The sequence below is a fragment of the Malaclemys terrapin genome, chromosome 2 (genome assembly GCF_027887155.1).
Source record: "Malaclemys terrapin pileata isolate rMalTer1 chromosome 2, rMalTer1.hap1, whole genome shotgun sequence".
Classification (NCBI taxonomy): domain Eukaryota; kingdom Metazoa; phylum Chordata; order Testudines; family Emydidae; genus Malaclemys; species Malaclemys terrapin.
The window spans coordinates 60,188,463-60,203,206 of NC_071506.1; the positions used below are offsets into that span (position 1 = coordinate 60,188,463).

Here is a 14,744-nt window from a genome sequence, read left to right on the forward strand (position 1 = left end):
TAACAACTCATAATGCAGAAATCCCTCCCCCACCTCTGCTACAATTTCCCCTATGGTAATAATGAAGATGGCAGACCCACTTTGCCTAGCTGTGGATGTAGTTCCTGCTGCTGCTCCCCTCTCTCTCACTCCAGGTTGTTTTCTGGGCCCATCCCTGAACGAGTCCTAGCAGAACTGACCCAGGATGCCATCTGGCCACAGGGGCTGCTCCTGAGCCATCAGCACTGGTCTGTTCCTCAGAATCCACCTTCTCTTCTGGTGCAATCCCTCTCCCTCTGGTCTCATCATCAAGATCATCTACATTCAAAAGTATGTCATGCAGGTCTCAGACCTCTGGGCTCAGGGCAGTCATGAGCAAATGCTCAAACTCCTCCTAATAAGGCCAGATAGCAGGGGAGTTCCTGGAACTGTTGTTGCCATCCTTTAGCTTTGCAGTAGAGGGTCTTTAAGTGTTTGAAGTGCTCCCTGCACTGCACACCAGTTCAGTTTATCCCCACCCCAACGCTTCTCCCAAAATCATGCTGTTTGCTGTACTTACGCCACAAGTTAGCGAGAGCCTTGGCATGCGCCTCCAACTGGCTAGCAGCACACCAGGTGCTGGACATCTTCTAATGGTGTTTTGCAGAGCTGTGCGGAACTGAAGTGTTAAACACCAACCAAGTAGCTTCCGGTAGAGATGGGATGAAAAGGAAGTGAGTAGGCAGACGGGCTGGAACAAAATGGCACCAGGAATTGTTGGATGACTGCTAAAGCTTTTGTTCTGAGCTTGCTGTGATAGTCTCCATGCTGCAAAGTTGTTGGGTAGAACAGTTCAAAATGAAACATGCTGTTGCTCCATAACATAGACCTACCTCGGGCTACTTCTGTGCTATGACCTAGGGGTGCGATTCCCAGCTCACACACATATACTCATGGTAGCTTGATGAGAGCTAGTGCAAGTATAAATAGTAGGGAAGCTGCAGTGCTAGCGGTGGCGCGGCTTAGCCATGCTAAGTACAAACCTCCCTGAAACCAGTGGGTACATACACAGCCTTGCTGCTGCTGTCCATACTTGCATGGCTACACTACTCTTTATACTCGCACTAGCTTTCATTCAGCTAATAGGTGTATGGGAGCTGGGGATTCACACTCTAGCTCATAGTGTAGACATAGCCTTAGATTGGAAGCTCTTCAGGGTAGAAACTTCATAAATTACCTAAGACTGGTTGGGGACTTTAAGCACTCCTAGAACACCAAGAACAAACAACAACAACACAGTTTGGCTTGGAATTGGTGTCAAGGGTGTAGCTGGCTTAGAACTGGCAGCTAAGCCCTGTCCCTTCCCAATGCTCTGACAGGGAGCTTGGGGGTGCACAGCAAGAGAAGCTCTTGCTGATTTCTTCAAAGGCAAAACTGACACCATCTGAGACATCCTACCTCAATCCATGCCATCCCACCTGACCATACCCCTCTCTACCATTCCCTCTGCTGGTACTTAGTATGTGTCGGTTCTTCAAGTGCTTGCTCATGTCCATTCTCGGTTAGCTGTGTACAGGCTGCATGCTCAGTCACTGCAGATTTTACCCTCTGTGGTATCTGTCAGGCCGGCTCTAGCACCTCTGGTGCCACGTGCTCATGCGCTGGTAATATGGGGTCAGGCCAGCTCCACCCCCTCTCAGTTCCTTCTTACCATCCACGATGGTCGCTGGAACAGGACCGCAAGGCAATTCTCAGCGGTTCTTGCTGTATCGTCAGTGTCAATAGTTAGCTGGACTCTTGCATCTGTCTAACGGAGCATCCTCCGCTCCTGGAGCTGGGCATGCCTCGGTCTCTGGGCTTCAAACCCCGTGCTGCCTGCAGCAAGCCCATGCCGGTGAGTGACCCACACTCCAGCTACTGAAGTGTCAAGAGCATTGTCAAATCTTCCACGAGTTCAAGCCTCGTACGAAGGAAGAGGACAAGGAGGCTAGGTTAAAGTCAATCCCGAAGGAAGCTGCACCTAGACCGGTGTTGGAGACAAGCTGGTCGGACGTGGCACCGAGTACCTTAGTGTCAATACAGAGTGCTCCTCCTGTGGCACGGGACTCTTGGCACACAAAGCAGCAGTTCATGAGGGGACATTCCCTGATCTGAGGAAAAAGCATGGGGAGCCCAGCAGGGGGTGCTCTGCGTTGGGCCACTCCTGTCTCCCTCCATAAATTGCACAGTCAACTCTGCCCTGCTCGCAGGCACCATTGAGTCTGGTGCAGGGGGGACATTGTGGCGCCAGCAGGATCATGGTGCCATCCATCCTGGAGGTGTTCTTTGTCAACAGGGACTTACAGGTGCTCTCAGTACCACCATCGCCAGCAGAACAAGAGCCGGCACCGGCGGTGAAGACTAGCAGAAGGGAGCATGTTGCCACAAGTTCCTATTCGATACTGGGTCCTCCAGTACCATTCAGAGGGAAACCGACCTTGCTGATGTCAGCTAAGACTTCCCTGCTCCAGCACCATTTCCCCGACCCCCATGGCACGGGCCAGTGGAATTGACAGGTACCGCTCCTCCATGGTCCCCACAGGATGACTCGTCTAAGTTGGAGTCGTGCACCCAGCCAGCCATATGTTCCCATGGCTATTGGCGCCCAAGCGCATTATATTCCTTTACTGGATCCTGTTCTGTTTTCAGCCAGTCTTTCCTACTTCAGCCCAGCGTGGGCCCTCATCACTTCGGACGGTTGGGTGCTGACTATGGTGGAGGAAGGTTACACTCTACAGTTTATTTCCACCTTTCCCTCTCACTCTCCATTCCCATCAGGGGACCCTTCTCACAAGCAACTTTTAGCCTAGGAGGTACAAGCCCTCCTCCGAGCAGGAGCCATGGAGGAGGTACCTCAGAGCTTGAGAGGGAAAGGGTTTTACTCCCGTTATTTCCTAATCCTGAAGGCCAAAGAGGATCTCAGACCCAACCTAGACCTGCGTTTCCTCAACCATTATCTCAAGGAACTGAAGTTCCACATGGTCTCCCTGGGCTCCATTATTCCCTCCCTGGATCCAGGGGACTGGTACACCTCCCTCGACTTAAAAGATGCCTATTTTCACACCTCCATATTTTGGGGCCACAGAAGTTCTCAGGTTCATCGCGAACCAGACCCACTACCAGTTCACCATCCTCCCCTTTGGCCTGTCAGCAGCCCCTCAGTTTTCATGAAATGCATGGTGGTAATGCTGGCCTACCTCAGGAGGCGAGGGGTGCAAGTCTACCCTTACCTTGACCGACTGGCTGATCAAGGGTTGGTCCAAGGCCCAGGTGAGAGCCAGAATCCACCTGGTTCAAGCTACCCTCCGAGCACTGGGCCTGCTGATAAACGAGCAGAAGTCAACATTCAACCCCATTCAGAGGATAGTTTATTGGTGCAGTGCTCAATTCCACCCAGGCCAGAGCCTTCCTCCCAGCGGCCCACTTCCAGACAATGTCATCCCTGATATCACAGGTCAAGGCCTGCCCCATCATGACAGCCCGTTTCTGCCTCAGACGATTGGGTCATATGGCCATGTGCACATAAGCAGTACAGCACACGAGACTATGCCTCAGAGCCCTTCAAGCATGACTGGCCTCGGCATACTCATCAATAGGCCATCATTTGGACTCTGGGCTTACAGTTCCCACCCAGGTCCTCACCTCTCTAGATTGGTAGAGGGACTCCCAGTTGGTAGGCTTTGGCGTTCCCTTCTTCATTCCAGAACCCTCAGTATGACTAATCTTGGATGCATTCAAGAAGGTTGCGGGGCTCACTTCGAGCACCTCAGGACCCAAGGTCTGTGGTCCCAGGAGGAACTCTCCTTACATATAAATGTCAGAGAGCTCAGAGTGGTCTGCCCAGCATGCCAGGTGTTTTACCCCAGATTGCAGGCAAGGTTATGAGAGTCCTTATGGACAACATGGCAGCCATGTTTTATATCAACAGGCAGAGAGGGGCACGCTCTTCCCACATTCTGCATGAAGCACTTGATCCACCTTGAAACTTCTCACCTTCTGGGAGCTCAGAACAATCTGGCAGATCACCTCAGCAGATCTTTCTCCTCTCACCACGAGTGGTCCCTTCACCCCGATATAGCCAAGGCCATCTTCCAGTGGTGGGGGACTCCCCTTGTAGACCTGTTTGCAACCAAGCAAAATAGAAAGCATCAGTAGTTTTGCTCTCAATGCAGGCACAGCTCAGGCTCGCTCACACATGCTGTCCTGCTCCCTTGGACAAAGCACCTGTTCTGTGCATTTCCCTCCATTCCTTTCATGCACAAAATCTTACTCAAAGTCAAGCGGGACATAGCAAAGGTTATTCTTATAGCCCCAACATAGCCATGCCAGCACTGGTTCAACACGTTATGGGGACCTGTCAGTAATGACCCCGATGCCACTCCCTCCCCACCTCTCCCAGACCTGATCTCACAAGATCACGGCAAACTGCTCCACCCAAACCTCAAGGCCCTCCACCTGACGGCGTGTAAGTTTCATGGTTAAACCTAGCAGAACTGGCCTATTCGGAGCAAGTCCTCCAGGTATTAAAGGTAGTAGGAAACCATCTACTAGAGTGACTTACCTTGCAAAGTGCAAGTGTTTCTCTGTGTGGTCATCCCAACGAGGGCTCTCACTTGCTAGGACACCTCTCCAGTCTGTGCTGGAGAATCTGCTTCATCTGAAACATTGGGGCATATCCAATTTGTCTATTAAGGTACACCTAGTGGCCGTCTCAGCCTTCCACCCTCCAGTGGATGGTAGGTAGTTTTTTCCCCTCATGCAATGTCCATTCTCTTCCTCAGGGGCTTAGAGAGACTATATTTGTGAACCAAATTCCCTTGTGAAATCTAAACCTGGTCCTTTCAAGACTTACAGGCCCTCCCTTTGAAACGCTGGCATTGTGCCCCTTGTCGTACTTCTCCTGGAAGGTTGCTTTCCTGGTAGCGATTACCTCAGCCAGGAGGATCTCATATCCGGTCCCTTATGTCAGAAATCCATTATACCGTGTTCTTGAAGGACAAGGTTCAACTTTGCACCTGCCCCATGATTCTCCTGAAGGTGGTTTTACAGTTTCGTAGTAAGCAGGCTATCTTCCTGCTAATATTCTTTCTGAAACAACACAAGAATATGGAGGAGCAGCGTCTCCACATGTACATTAGGCGTGCCCCGTCTATATAGAAAGGGCCAAACTGTTCCACAAGTGGTAATAGCAGACAGAATAAAAGGTGTGCCAGTTTCAGCCCAAAGGATTTCATGCTGGATCACTTCCTACATTCGCATATGCTATGAGCAGGCAGCTGCCCCACCTCCTGCCCTCTTGACCGCCCACTTGACAAGAGCTCAAATTTTCTCAGCAGCGTTTCTGGCCCAAGTCCCAATTCAGGATATTTGCAGAGCAGCAACCTGGTTGTCAGTGCATACTTTTTCATCCCACTACACCATCGCTCAGCAGGCTAGAGACGATGAGGGGTTTGGTAGAGCAGCGTTGCAATCCGCATGTCCATGAACTGAGCCCGCCTCCTAAGGTATTGCTTGTGCATCACCGAATGTGGAATGGACAAGCACTCAAAGAAGAAAAAGCTTCTGTAACTGATGTTCTTCAAGATGTGCTGCTCATGCCCATTCCATGACCCACCCTTCTGCCCCTCTGTTGGAGTTAGCCAGAAAGAAGGAACCGAGAGGGTATGGAACTGGCTGGGCCCCTCAGTGCATGAGTGCATATCTCCAGAGGGTGCTAGAGCCAGCCCGACGGATACTGCTCAGGGAAAAATCTGCGGCGGATGTGTATGCAATGCATGCACACTTAATGTGGAATGGACATGAGCAACACATCTTGAAGAACAACAGTTACAAAAAGGTTAGTAACCTTTTTTCTAGTCCTTGGACCCTCCCCTCCCCTTTATGTCATAGGCAGAAGCTAGTGTACCTATAGAAGCTATGCCTTTCTTTAAGACTTCTCACCCTCATTTCCAAAAAAGGTGGAGAAAACTTTAAATTTTGGTAATAAAATATAATTTATTTTCATCAATTGTTTTAAATCATGACCATAAATTAAATATTAACAATTCTCACTCAACAATATCTGCATTATCAACACAAATAGTAAGAAGCAGAAATGTATAATTAGAATTTTAGCACACAATTGATTGGGAAAAGAAAGCAAAATGTTAGTAAGTGGAACAGCAATGGCCAATTGTTCACATAAATCTTTTGTCCATGTAGATCCCATAATAGTGATTCAGGAACTCTTGAATACTGGACAAATACAGGCTATAACAACAATCCCTTATCACTGTTTTTAAATAGCTACTGCTGCATTGAGGTAAAAAAAAAAAATCACATGAAGTACTTGAGTAAAAGGAATATAAGCTTTGTCATTTATGCTATGATGTTGGCAGAATCATTCTAGATTCTTAGTTTTTATGTTAAAAGTTCTCTTTTATCTAATACTACATTCACACAAGCTTCAAACCTAAGACTGGAAATATCAGTACCATACTGACCAGTGTAACTTATAGAAAGAGCGCAAAAAACCTCCACTTCCCTACTTTGGTATAATAAACATCCTGTACAGAGTCTGTTTTCCCTTTTAAAGAAATCATTTACATTACAGCTTCTGCTTCTTTAACATTTCATTAAAAAAAACTATACATGTAGCTCACAATATTTATTTACAAAACTATTCTTACAAGAGAACATAAAATGAACATGTTAAAAGTGCAGTTGTGATTAACATTCCTTCTATGATTAAAGGCACAGCTGGTTTCAATATAGATTTATTTAACCATGTGCAGTTGACAGTCCCTGCCAACCAAAGGGTAATGTGTTTTCAGAAGAAAGTTTAGCCTGGTTTGACTGCCCAGCCATAAATCTTTTCAGGGTCTCTGATGTTCCAGGTCGCAGCCAGGGGTCTGTTGCTACTGTGTCAACAGAGGTGGGCCTTCTGCCACCTTTATATGGAAACTGCTTCAAAATGTCATCAGCATCTCCCAGGGAAATATCATCACCTGTGGAGGAGGAGAAACAGGCTTATAGTTTCCTCTTTAAAATAATCCCATCACCACAATGCAACCTTCTTGTTACATTTAATGTTTATTCCTTCTACTTATTTAATGATATAAAGGATGAGAGACCTGTTATCACCCAAATACTTATCAATGACATGCTGCATTTGAGGCAGGTCTGTATAGGAACAGGCTATATCTGTATTAAATTAAAGGTTCAGTAGATATGAAGTTACTGAAAGTCTTTTTTTGGTCATGATGCTCTCCAATGTCCCATGGATTTTTTGAACAGTTGCTGCCTCAAAATGCTCACTGTCACTGGACAGAACTGGGTTGCAAATACACAAGCCCTCCTCCATACCTGATGGTTGACCTTGAGGACTGTTCTTGCTCTCTGATAGTGAGCCTGCTTTTGTGGACTGGGGTCAAACACCCCACTGAAAAGTCAGTCAATGAGTCTGATATAAAAAAAGGAGCATTCCAAGGTTATAAAAAAAACCAAACGTGTTGCCAAACACTATCTTCTTTTGCCTATATACACATCTCTTTTCAGCCCGAGGGAGAATAAAATACTTCAGGCCTGATGCAGAGTGGGTTTAACTTCCCTGCATGCAGAAGATATGTCTATACCTCACCTTCCTAACTGGCTACCCCCGATGTTTTATATATTTTAAACTGGCCTCACAACATTTTATTAGTTTACATCACATGCTCCCCTCTCCCAAAGATTTGCTCTTACAATCTGGTACAAGGAACTCATTGCTATTGGTACATGAAAAAAAAAAAGCATACTTCATGTAAGTATAAGGAATTACAACAGGTGGTATTAATGTGAAGAAGCTTTATTTTAATAAACTGAAATATCCCAAACTGAAAATCCACAATGTTCTAAAACAAACAAACAATCTACAGAGACGCTTTCTATATAGTCAGTCGCTAAGTTAATTTTTGGAAAATCCAGCATTCTAAAGGACATTGGCTAAAAATAATTCAAATGTTAAAATCATCACCATCTGCTACATCAACAAGCAAGGGGGCATGAGGTCTCCTGCACGCTACACAGAAGCAATTCACCACTGGGATTGGTGCATTGCCCACAAGATCCTGTTGGCTGGGGGACTCCTACCAGGGACTTCTTCACCTCCCAAACCAACAGCAAATGCACTTAGTACTGCTTCAGGGGAGGGCTTGGTGCTCTTTTCCAGGGTGATACCCTAGTCCTCCGCTGGTTGGATCAGTTCATAGGTTTCCCCCTCTGTCACTTCTGCTGTGAGTCCTGCACGAGGTCAAATGGGAAAGCACAACAGTCATTTCTGATAGCCCCCTTCTGGCCTCGCCAGTTCTGGTTTCCCTTTCTTCTCTGCATGTCAGCGCGCTCCCCACTTTTAATGCCACCTCTCCCAGAGTTACTCACACAATAAGGTGGAAGGATTCGGCATTCCTGATCCCCAGACTCTTCACCTCTGGGCTTGGGTTTTGGATGGGCATCTTCATTAGAGAGAGAATGTTTGTTAGCAGTGCAGAACATCCTCTCGAGTAGCAGAAAAGAGTCCACAAAGCGATCCTATGAGACTAAATGGAAGCATTTCATCTCTTGGGTCCAGCAGAAGGATCTTGTCCCTGAGGAAGTGGACATTCCTCTTCTAGACTTCCTCCTCTCCCTAAAGATGTCTGGCCTCGCCTCTCAACTCCATCAAGGTCCACATGGCTGCTCTCAGTGCCTTCCACCCTCTGCTGGAAGGGCATTTTTTCTTTACTCACCCATTGACTTCCAGGTTTTGGAAGGGCCTCCTTTGAAGCTTCCCTCCTATTCAGCCCATCGCTCCCCAAGCAGACCTCAGCCTTGTCCTGAAGACGCTGACGAAGTCACCATTTGAACCTGTGGCCTTGTGCTCTCTCTCTCTCCTCTCCATGAAGGTCGCCTTCCTGGTTGGTATCACATTTGCGAGATGGCTTAGCGAACTGGGGGCCATGATGGCCGACACCCCACTCATTTACTGCATTTCATAAAGACAGTTTCCCTACACTTGCACCTCAAGTGTCTTCCTAACATTATCTCTAGTTTTCATCTCAACCAGCCTATACACTTAGCTTCTTTCTTTCAAAAGCCTCACACCTCAGTGGAGGAAAGGCGCCTTTACTCCCTTGACATCCGCAGGGCCCTGGCCTTCTATCTGCAGTGGATGAAACCCTTCAGGAAGTCCCCCAAACTGTCGCTATAACTGAACACATTAAGAGGCAAGTGATTTCCACTCAGAGGATTTCGAAGTAGGTGTCAGGGTGCATTATGCTCTGCTACCAGTTATCAGGGATGTCTCTGCCCTGTGGGATATGGGCCTGCTCCATGAGAGCACAAACCAACTACAGCTGAGCTTCATGACATGCTCTTACAGACATATGTAAGGTAGTCACATGGAGCTCAGTACATACCTTCTCTTCCCATTATGCCTTTGTGCAAGACTGCTACGGATGCCTTGTTCAGTGTGGCTGTTCTCTGTTCCATGGTTCCATCATCTGGGAGAGGTGACCGTGAAAGTGCACTGACATTCAGAGAAGGGGAAACCAGAACTGGCGAGGCCAGAATGGGGCTATCGGAAAAGAACATCTCACTCTCCCACTTGACCTCGTGCAGGACTCATAGCACAAGCAACAGAGGGGGAAAGGCGTAATTGAACTGATCCAGCCAGCGGAGGACTAGGGTATCACCCTGGAAAAGGGCACCAAGCCCTCCCCTGAAGCAGTACTGGGTGCGTTTGCTGTTGGTTTGGGAGGTGAAGAGGTCCCTGGTAGGAGTCACCCAACAGTTGAAAACGCTGGTGACCACAGCACCATGAAGCTTGCAATCATGGTCGGTCACAAATTTCCTGCTGAGAGAGAGTCCGCAATCATGTTTTGAGTGGTGGGAGGGTATGCTGCCGACAACAGGATCTTGTGGGCAATGCACCAATCCCAAGCCCCCTTGTTTGTTGATGTAGCAGATGGTGGTGTTGTCTGACATGCTGAGGATGTGACAGGAATGGCTGGGAGAAACACACTCTCTCTCTGGAAAACCATGAAGTTCCAGGATGTTGATGTGCATCCGGGCCTCTCGAGCAGTCCATGTCTCCTGAGTCATATGCTCATCCACATGGGCCATTCCGAACAAGGCATCTGTAGCAGATGATGCGTCTGTGATAATTGTGGTGGGAGGGGAAGACAGAAGGAATGGTATCCCACTAGAAACCTGACTCAGATCCATACACCAGTGGAGGGAGGAGAGGAAAGAACCTCATGGGAAAGAGTGAGTAGAAAGTCCATAGAGTGTTGCGTGGGAAAGTAGACCCTATGGAGCCACAGTTGTAGGCAGCAAAAGTGAAGGCAGTCATGTAAATGCAAGCCACCACATGGTCAAGAAGAGAAAGGCAGGTCCTGACTGGGACAGAAGGACTGGATAGCACCCTGTAAATTAGCTCCTGGAACCTATCCTCTGGAGGTAGGCATGAGATGAGATCGTGTTGATGCGTGCCCCAATGAATTCTAGGGATTTAGTGGGATCCAAAGTAAATTTTTCGACATTATGCTGCTCACACTCCTCTTCTCACTGGGGGTCAGCATAAGAGGTCGATGTTCGAGCTTCCTTTCTTGATCGGGCCACCAGCAGCCAGTCGTCGAGATAAGGGAATATAAGGACACCTTGACGCCAGAGGTGGGCTGCCACTACCGAGACGACTTTAGGGAAGACTCGTGGAGCAGTGGTGAGTCTGTACTGGAAGTGACTATGACCTGCCATGAATCTCAGGAAGTATCTGCGGATAGGAGGGATATCCACATGAAAGTAAGCACCCTGCATATCGAGAGCTGTAAACCACATGCCTCTTTCTAAGGAAGGAATGACGGCTGCCAGCGTGACCATACAAAAAATGTTGGCTTTCGTATAAAGCAGTTGAGACAGCAGAGGTAGAGGATCTGTCGCCACCCACCCTTCTCCTTGGGGACTAGGAAGTAGGTGGAACTTAACCTCGCTCCCTGACAGGTTGAGGGAACAGGTTCTATCACCCCCCCCTTTGCACCAACGAGTCCACTTCTAGGGCAAGGATACTGTCGTGAGAGTGATCCCCGAAGTGGGGTCGGGGCGGGGATGTGGGTGAGGTAGTGTTTTGAACTCGATCCTATAGCCATGTCGAATAACATCCAGGACCTACTTGTCTGTTATCGCACTCCAAGTTGCTAAGAAGAGTGCTAGGCACCCTGCAAAGGGGGTGGTTCAGGTGCATGGTATAAAGCATGATGGTTAGCGCTCTCAAAGTGTACTCAGGAATAACAATTCTATGAAGATTGGTCACGAGATGCAGAAGGTTATGACGATGATGAACCTGAGGGACGGGGTCACTGGGTCCTCTACCATTTGCAAGGAGGCTCACAGGACTGCTGTTGGAAGAATTTGGGAGTTCTGAATCGCTGAGTCGGCGGTAGGCAGTAGAACTTGCACTTGGGCGCCAGCGTGTCAATCCCCAGCAATCAAAGAGTGACTTTAGAGTCTTTGAGGGAGTGAAGGGAGTCAACGGTCTTCTTGATTGAAGAGATGAGACTCATCCAAAGGAAGGCCCTCAATGGTGATCTGGAACTCCCTCAGGAGTATCCAGGACTCTCTTCAGATGACAATCCCCATAGCCATTGTGCGCGAAGAAGTGTCTGCTGCATCCACTGTAGCCTGCAGCATTGTCCTCGCAACCAGCTTTCCTTCCTCTAGGGTAGTCTGGAATCGGGCTTGATCCTGCTGGGGCAGTTTGTCTGTGAAATCCATTAGCTTGCTGTAGGTAAGGAAGTCATATTTCACAAACAAATTTGAAATACGAAACTGGAGACTGGCAGAGGAAAAAACATTGCAGCCCAGAAGGTCCAGGCGTTTGCCCTCTTTATCTGCTGGGGTGGAATGTGGGTGCTGCTGACGGGCCCATTCCATCCCTCCTGAATGATGAGGGAGTTGGGTAGTGGGTGAAAAAGAAACTCACACACCTTTGGAGGCATGTAGTACCTCTTCTCTGCCCCTTTGGGGGTGGGTGTGCAAGTGGCTGGAGTGTGCTGGACAGTCTGGGCCAGTTGAAGGATGGTCTCGTTGATTGGTAGGGCCACTTGGGCCAGTACCGAGGTATGCAAGATATCAACTAGTTGATGCTGCTTATCTTGCACTTCCTCCAGTGGAATGTAGAGGGCACTAGCCACCCTATGGAGCAGATCCTGGAATTGTTGATAGTCGTCCAGGGGCGAGGAGGGAGTCAAGGACACCGTAGTATCCAGGGAAGACAAAGGGAAGCACTCAGGTTCCGGAGGTACTGTCAGAGTCAGACTAAAGCAACACATCTTCTAACAGCAGTTTGGAACGCCTGCTCAATGATGGCTGAAGGGGGCAGACAGGAGACTCTTCATGAGCAGAGCGGGAAGGTTCCAATGGTGGATACTGCAGCCATGATCCCCAGTACAGCCATCCCAGCAGTTCCAATGGATGCTGATATGGGCCCCACGAGCAGGGTACCAATGACCCTAGTGCTGTGTAAAGAGAAGATATTGCCATTGAGCTGGCAGGGCCTTGGAGTAGTCATACCAGCAGTACAGGAAGGGCGGAGCCTGAGCGCCGTCCGAATCCTCCGACCCTGAGAAATCAGAGGTTGGTTCAAATGCAATGCTGTCGGAATGTTGGAACAACAGGAGCCTTAGGGGACCGGGCAGGAACGTGGCCCAAAGCAGGCAAGTCTAGCGTGGGGAAACACACCCTCCGAGGAGACGACATAATACAAGGGCATGGAGACCTCTCCTCAGAAGAGGCTCCGACTTGGACAGTGCTGTGATGAGAAGGAACCGAGGGCACAGTTAGTACACCTCACCCTTTATCACCTTGGATGTAACCATGAGACGGATCAAGGGTGCATGCATGGACCAACACACTCTACTAATTTCAAAAGTTCCAGCTCCAGATGCATGGCACACGTGTATAACCCTCAGTGGAATACGATAGGAACCATCAAAGAAGAAGAGGCAGTTATAGGAAGGGACTTTCAACTGATTACTAGCTCCTTATTCAAATTGTCTTCTCTCCTCTATTCCCACTCCAGTTCTTCCATTACTCCTTGTTCCTCCCAATTCACTTGTGAGGATATTACATCTAAGTTCTAGGAATTTCTTACCACCCTTCAGGTGTTATAGAAATAACTAGTCAATAGCTTTTCTTGTAAAGTGGGTAATGAATGACAAAAGGGAGAGGGAAAGAAGGTGGGTAAGGTAATATCTTTTATTGGACCAACTTCTGTTGGTGAGAGAGAAGCTTTCAAGCTTACACAGGTCTTTGAAACTTACTCAGAGAGTCACAGCTAAATACAAGATGGAACAGATTGTTTGGCATAACTAGTTAAGACTAAGGCTGCGTGTCTATCATGGAGGGCCTCATAAAAGAAATGATTGTGGAGGGCTATCTTGGTTTGAGTGATCATGAGCTAATTCAATTTAAACTAAGTGGAAGGATAAACAAAAATAACTCTGCACAAGGATCCTTGATTTCAAAAGAGCTAACTTAAAAAAATTAAGAGAATTATTCAGGGAAGTGGACTGGACTGAAGATTTCAAGTATCCAAATGTGGAGGAAGGTTGGAATTAGCTTCTGAAACTTTGACTGAAAGTATCTGAAGCCTGCATTCCAAGCAAGGAGAAAAAATTTGTAGGGAAGGGTTGCAGCACAAGCTGGATGAGCAAGCATCTCAAACAGGTGATTAAGAGAAAGCGGAAAGCCTACAATTCATGGAAGATGGGAGGGATCAGCAAGGAAAGCTACCTCTTGGAGGTCAGAAAGTGTAGGGATAACGTGAGAACTACCAAAAGCCAAGCAGAGTTGCGCCTTGCAAAGCAAATTAAAACCAATAGTAAAAGGTTCTATAGCCATATAAATAAGAAGAAAACAAGGAAAGAAGTGGGACCGCTAAGCACTGATGATGGGGTGGAGATTAAAGATTATCTAGGCATAGCCCAAAACCTGAACACTTTGCCTTAGTTTTTAATGAAGTTTTTGAAGAGTTTAGGGGTAGTGGCAGGGTGGCTAATGGCAACAAGGATATAGACGTAGAAATTTCCACATCTGAGGTGGAAGTCATACTCAAACAGCTTCTTTGGACTAAATTGGGGGGCCCAGATAATCTCCATTCAAGAATATTAAAGGAACTGGCACATGAAATTGCAAGTCCAATAGCAAGAATTTTTAATGAATCTGTAAACTCGAGCGTGGTACTCTATGATTGGAGAACTGCTAATATAGTTCCTATTTTTAAGATAGGGAAAAGTGATCCGGGAAACTACAGGCCTGTTAGTTTGACCTTAATTATATGCAAGGTCTTGGAACAAATTTTGAAAGAGAAAGCAGTTAAGGACATAGAGTTGAACAGTAATTGGGATAAAATACAACATGGTTTTAAAAAAAGGTAGATTGTGCCAGACCAACCTGATCTCCTTTTTTGATCAAATAATGGATTTTTTAAGACAAAGGAAATGCAGTAGATCTAATCTACCTGGATTTCAGTTAGGCATCTGATACAGTTCCACATGGGAAATAATTAGTTAAATTGGAGAAGATGGGGATTAATATAATCACTGAAAGGTGGATAAGGAACTGGTTAAAGGGGAGATTACAACAGGTCATACTGAAAGGTGAATTGCCAGGCTGGAGGGAAGTTACTAGTGGAGTTCCTCAGGAATCAGTGTTGGGACCAATTTTATTTAACATATTTATTACTGACCTTGGCA

The 14,744-nt window shown here is 47.3% G+C and overlaps 1 protein-coding gene across 7 annotated transcripts in view; it reads right to left on the minus strand.

The window, feature by feature from the left end:
• Nucleotides 1-5,977: 5,977 nt before the first annotated feature.
• CSPP1 (centrosome and spindle pole associated protein 1) overlaps nt 5,978-14,744 on the minus strand; it is a 156,550-nt gene continuing 147,783 nt past the window's right edge. For 5 of the 7 annotated variants that reach the window (XM_054019063.1, XM_054019064.1, XM_054019060.1 and 2 more), the window contains one exon: nt 5,978-6,983. In XM_054019063.1, the coding sequence (XP_053875038.1) occupies nt 6,757-6,983 (227 nt within the window). In that variant the 3' untranslated portion in view covers nt 5,978-6,756. Of the gene's footprint in view, nt 6,984-7,416; nt 7,439-14,744 lie in introns of those variants that run through there. The other 2 variants (XR_008443876.1, XR_008443877.1) reach the window with 2 other exon arrangements.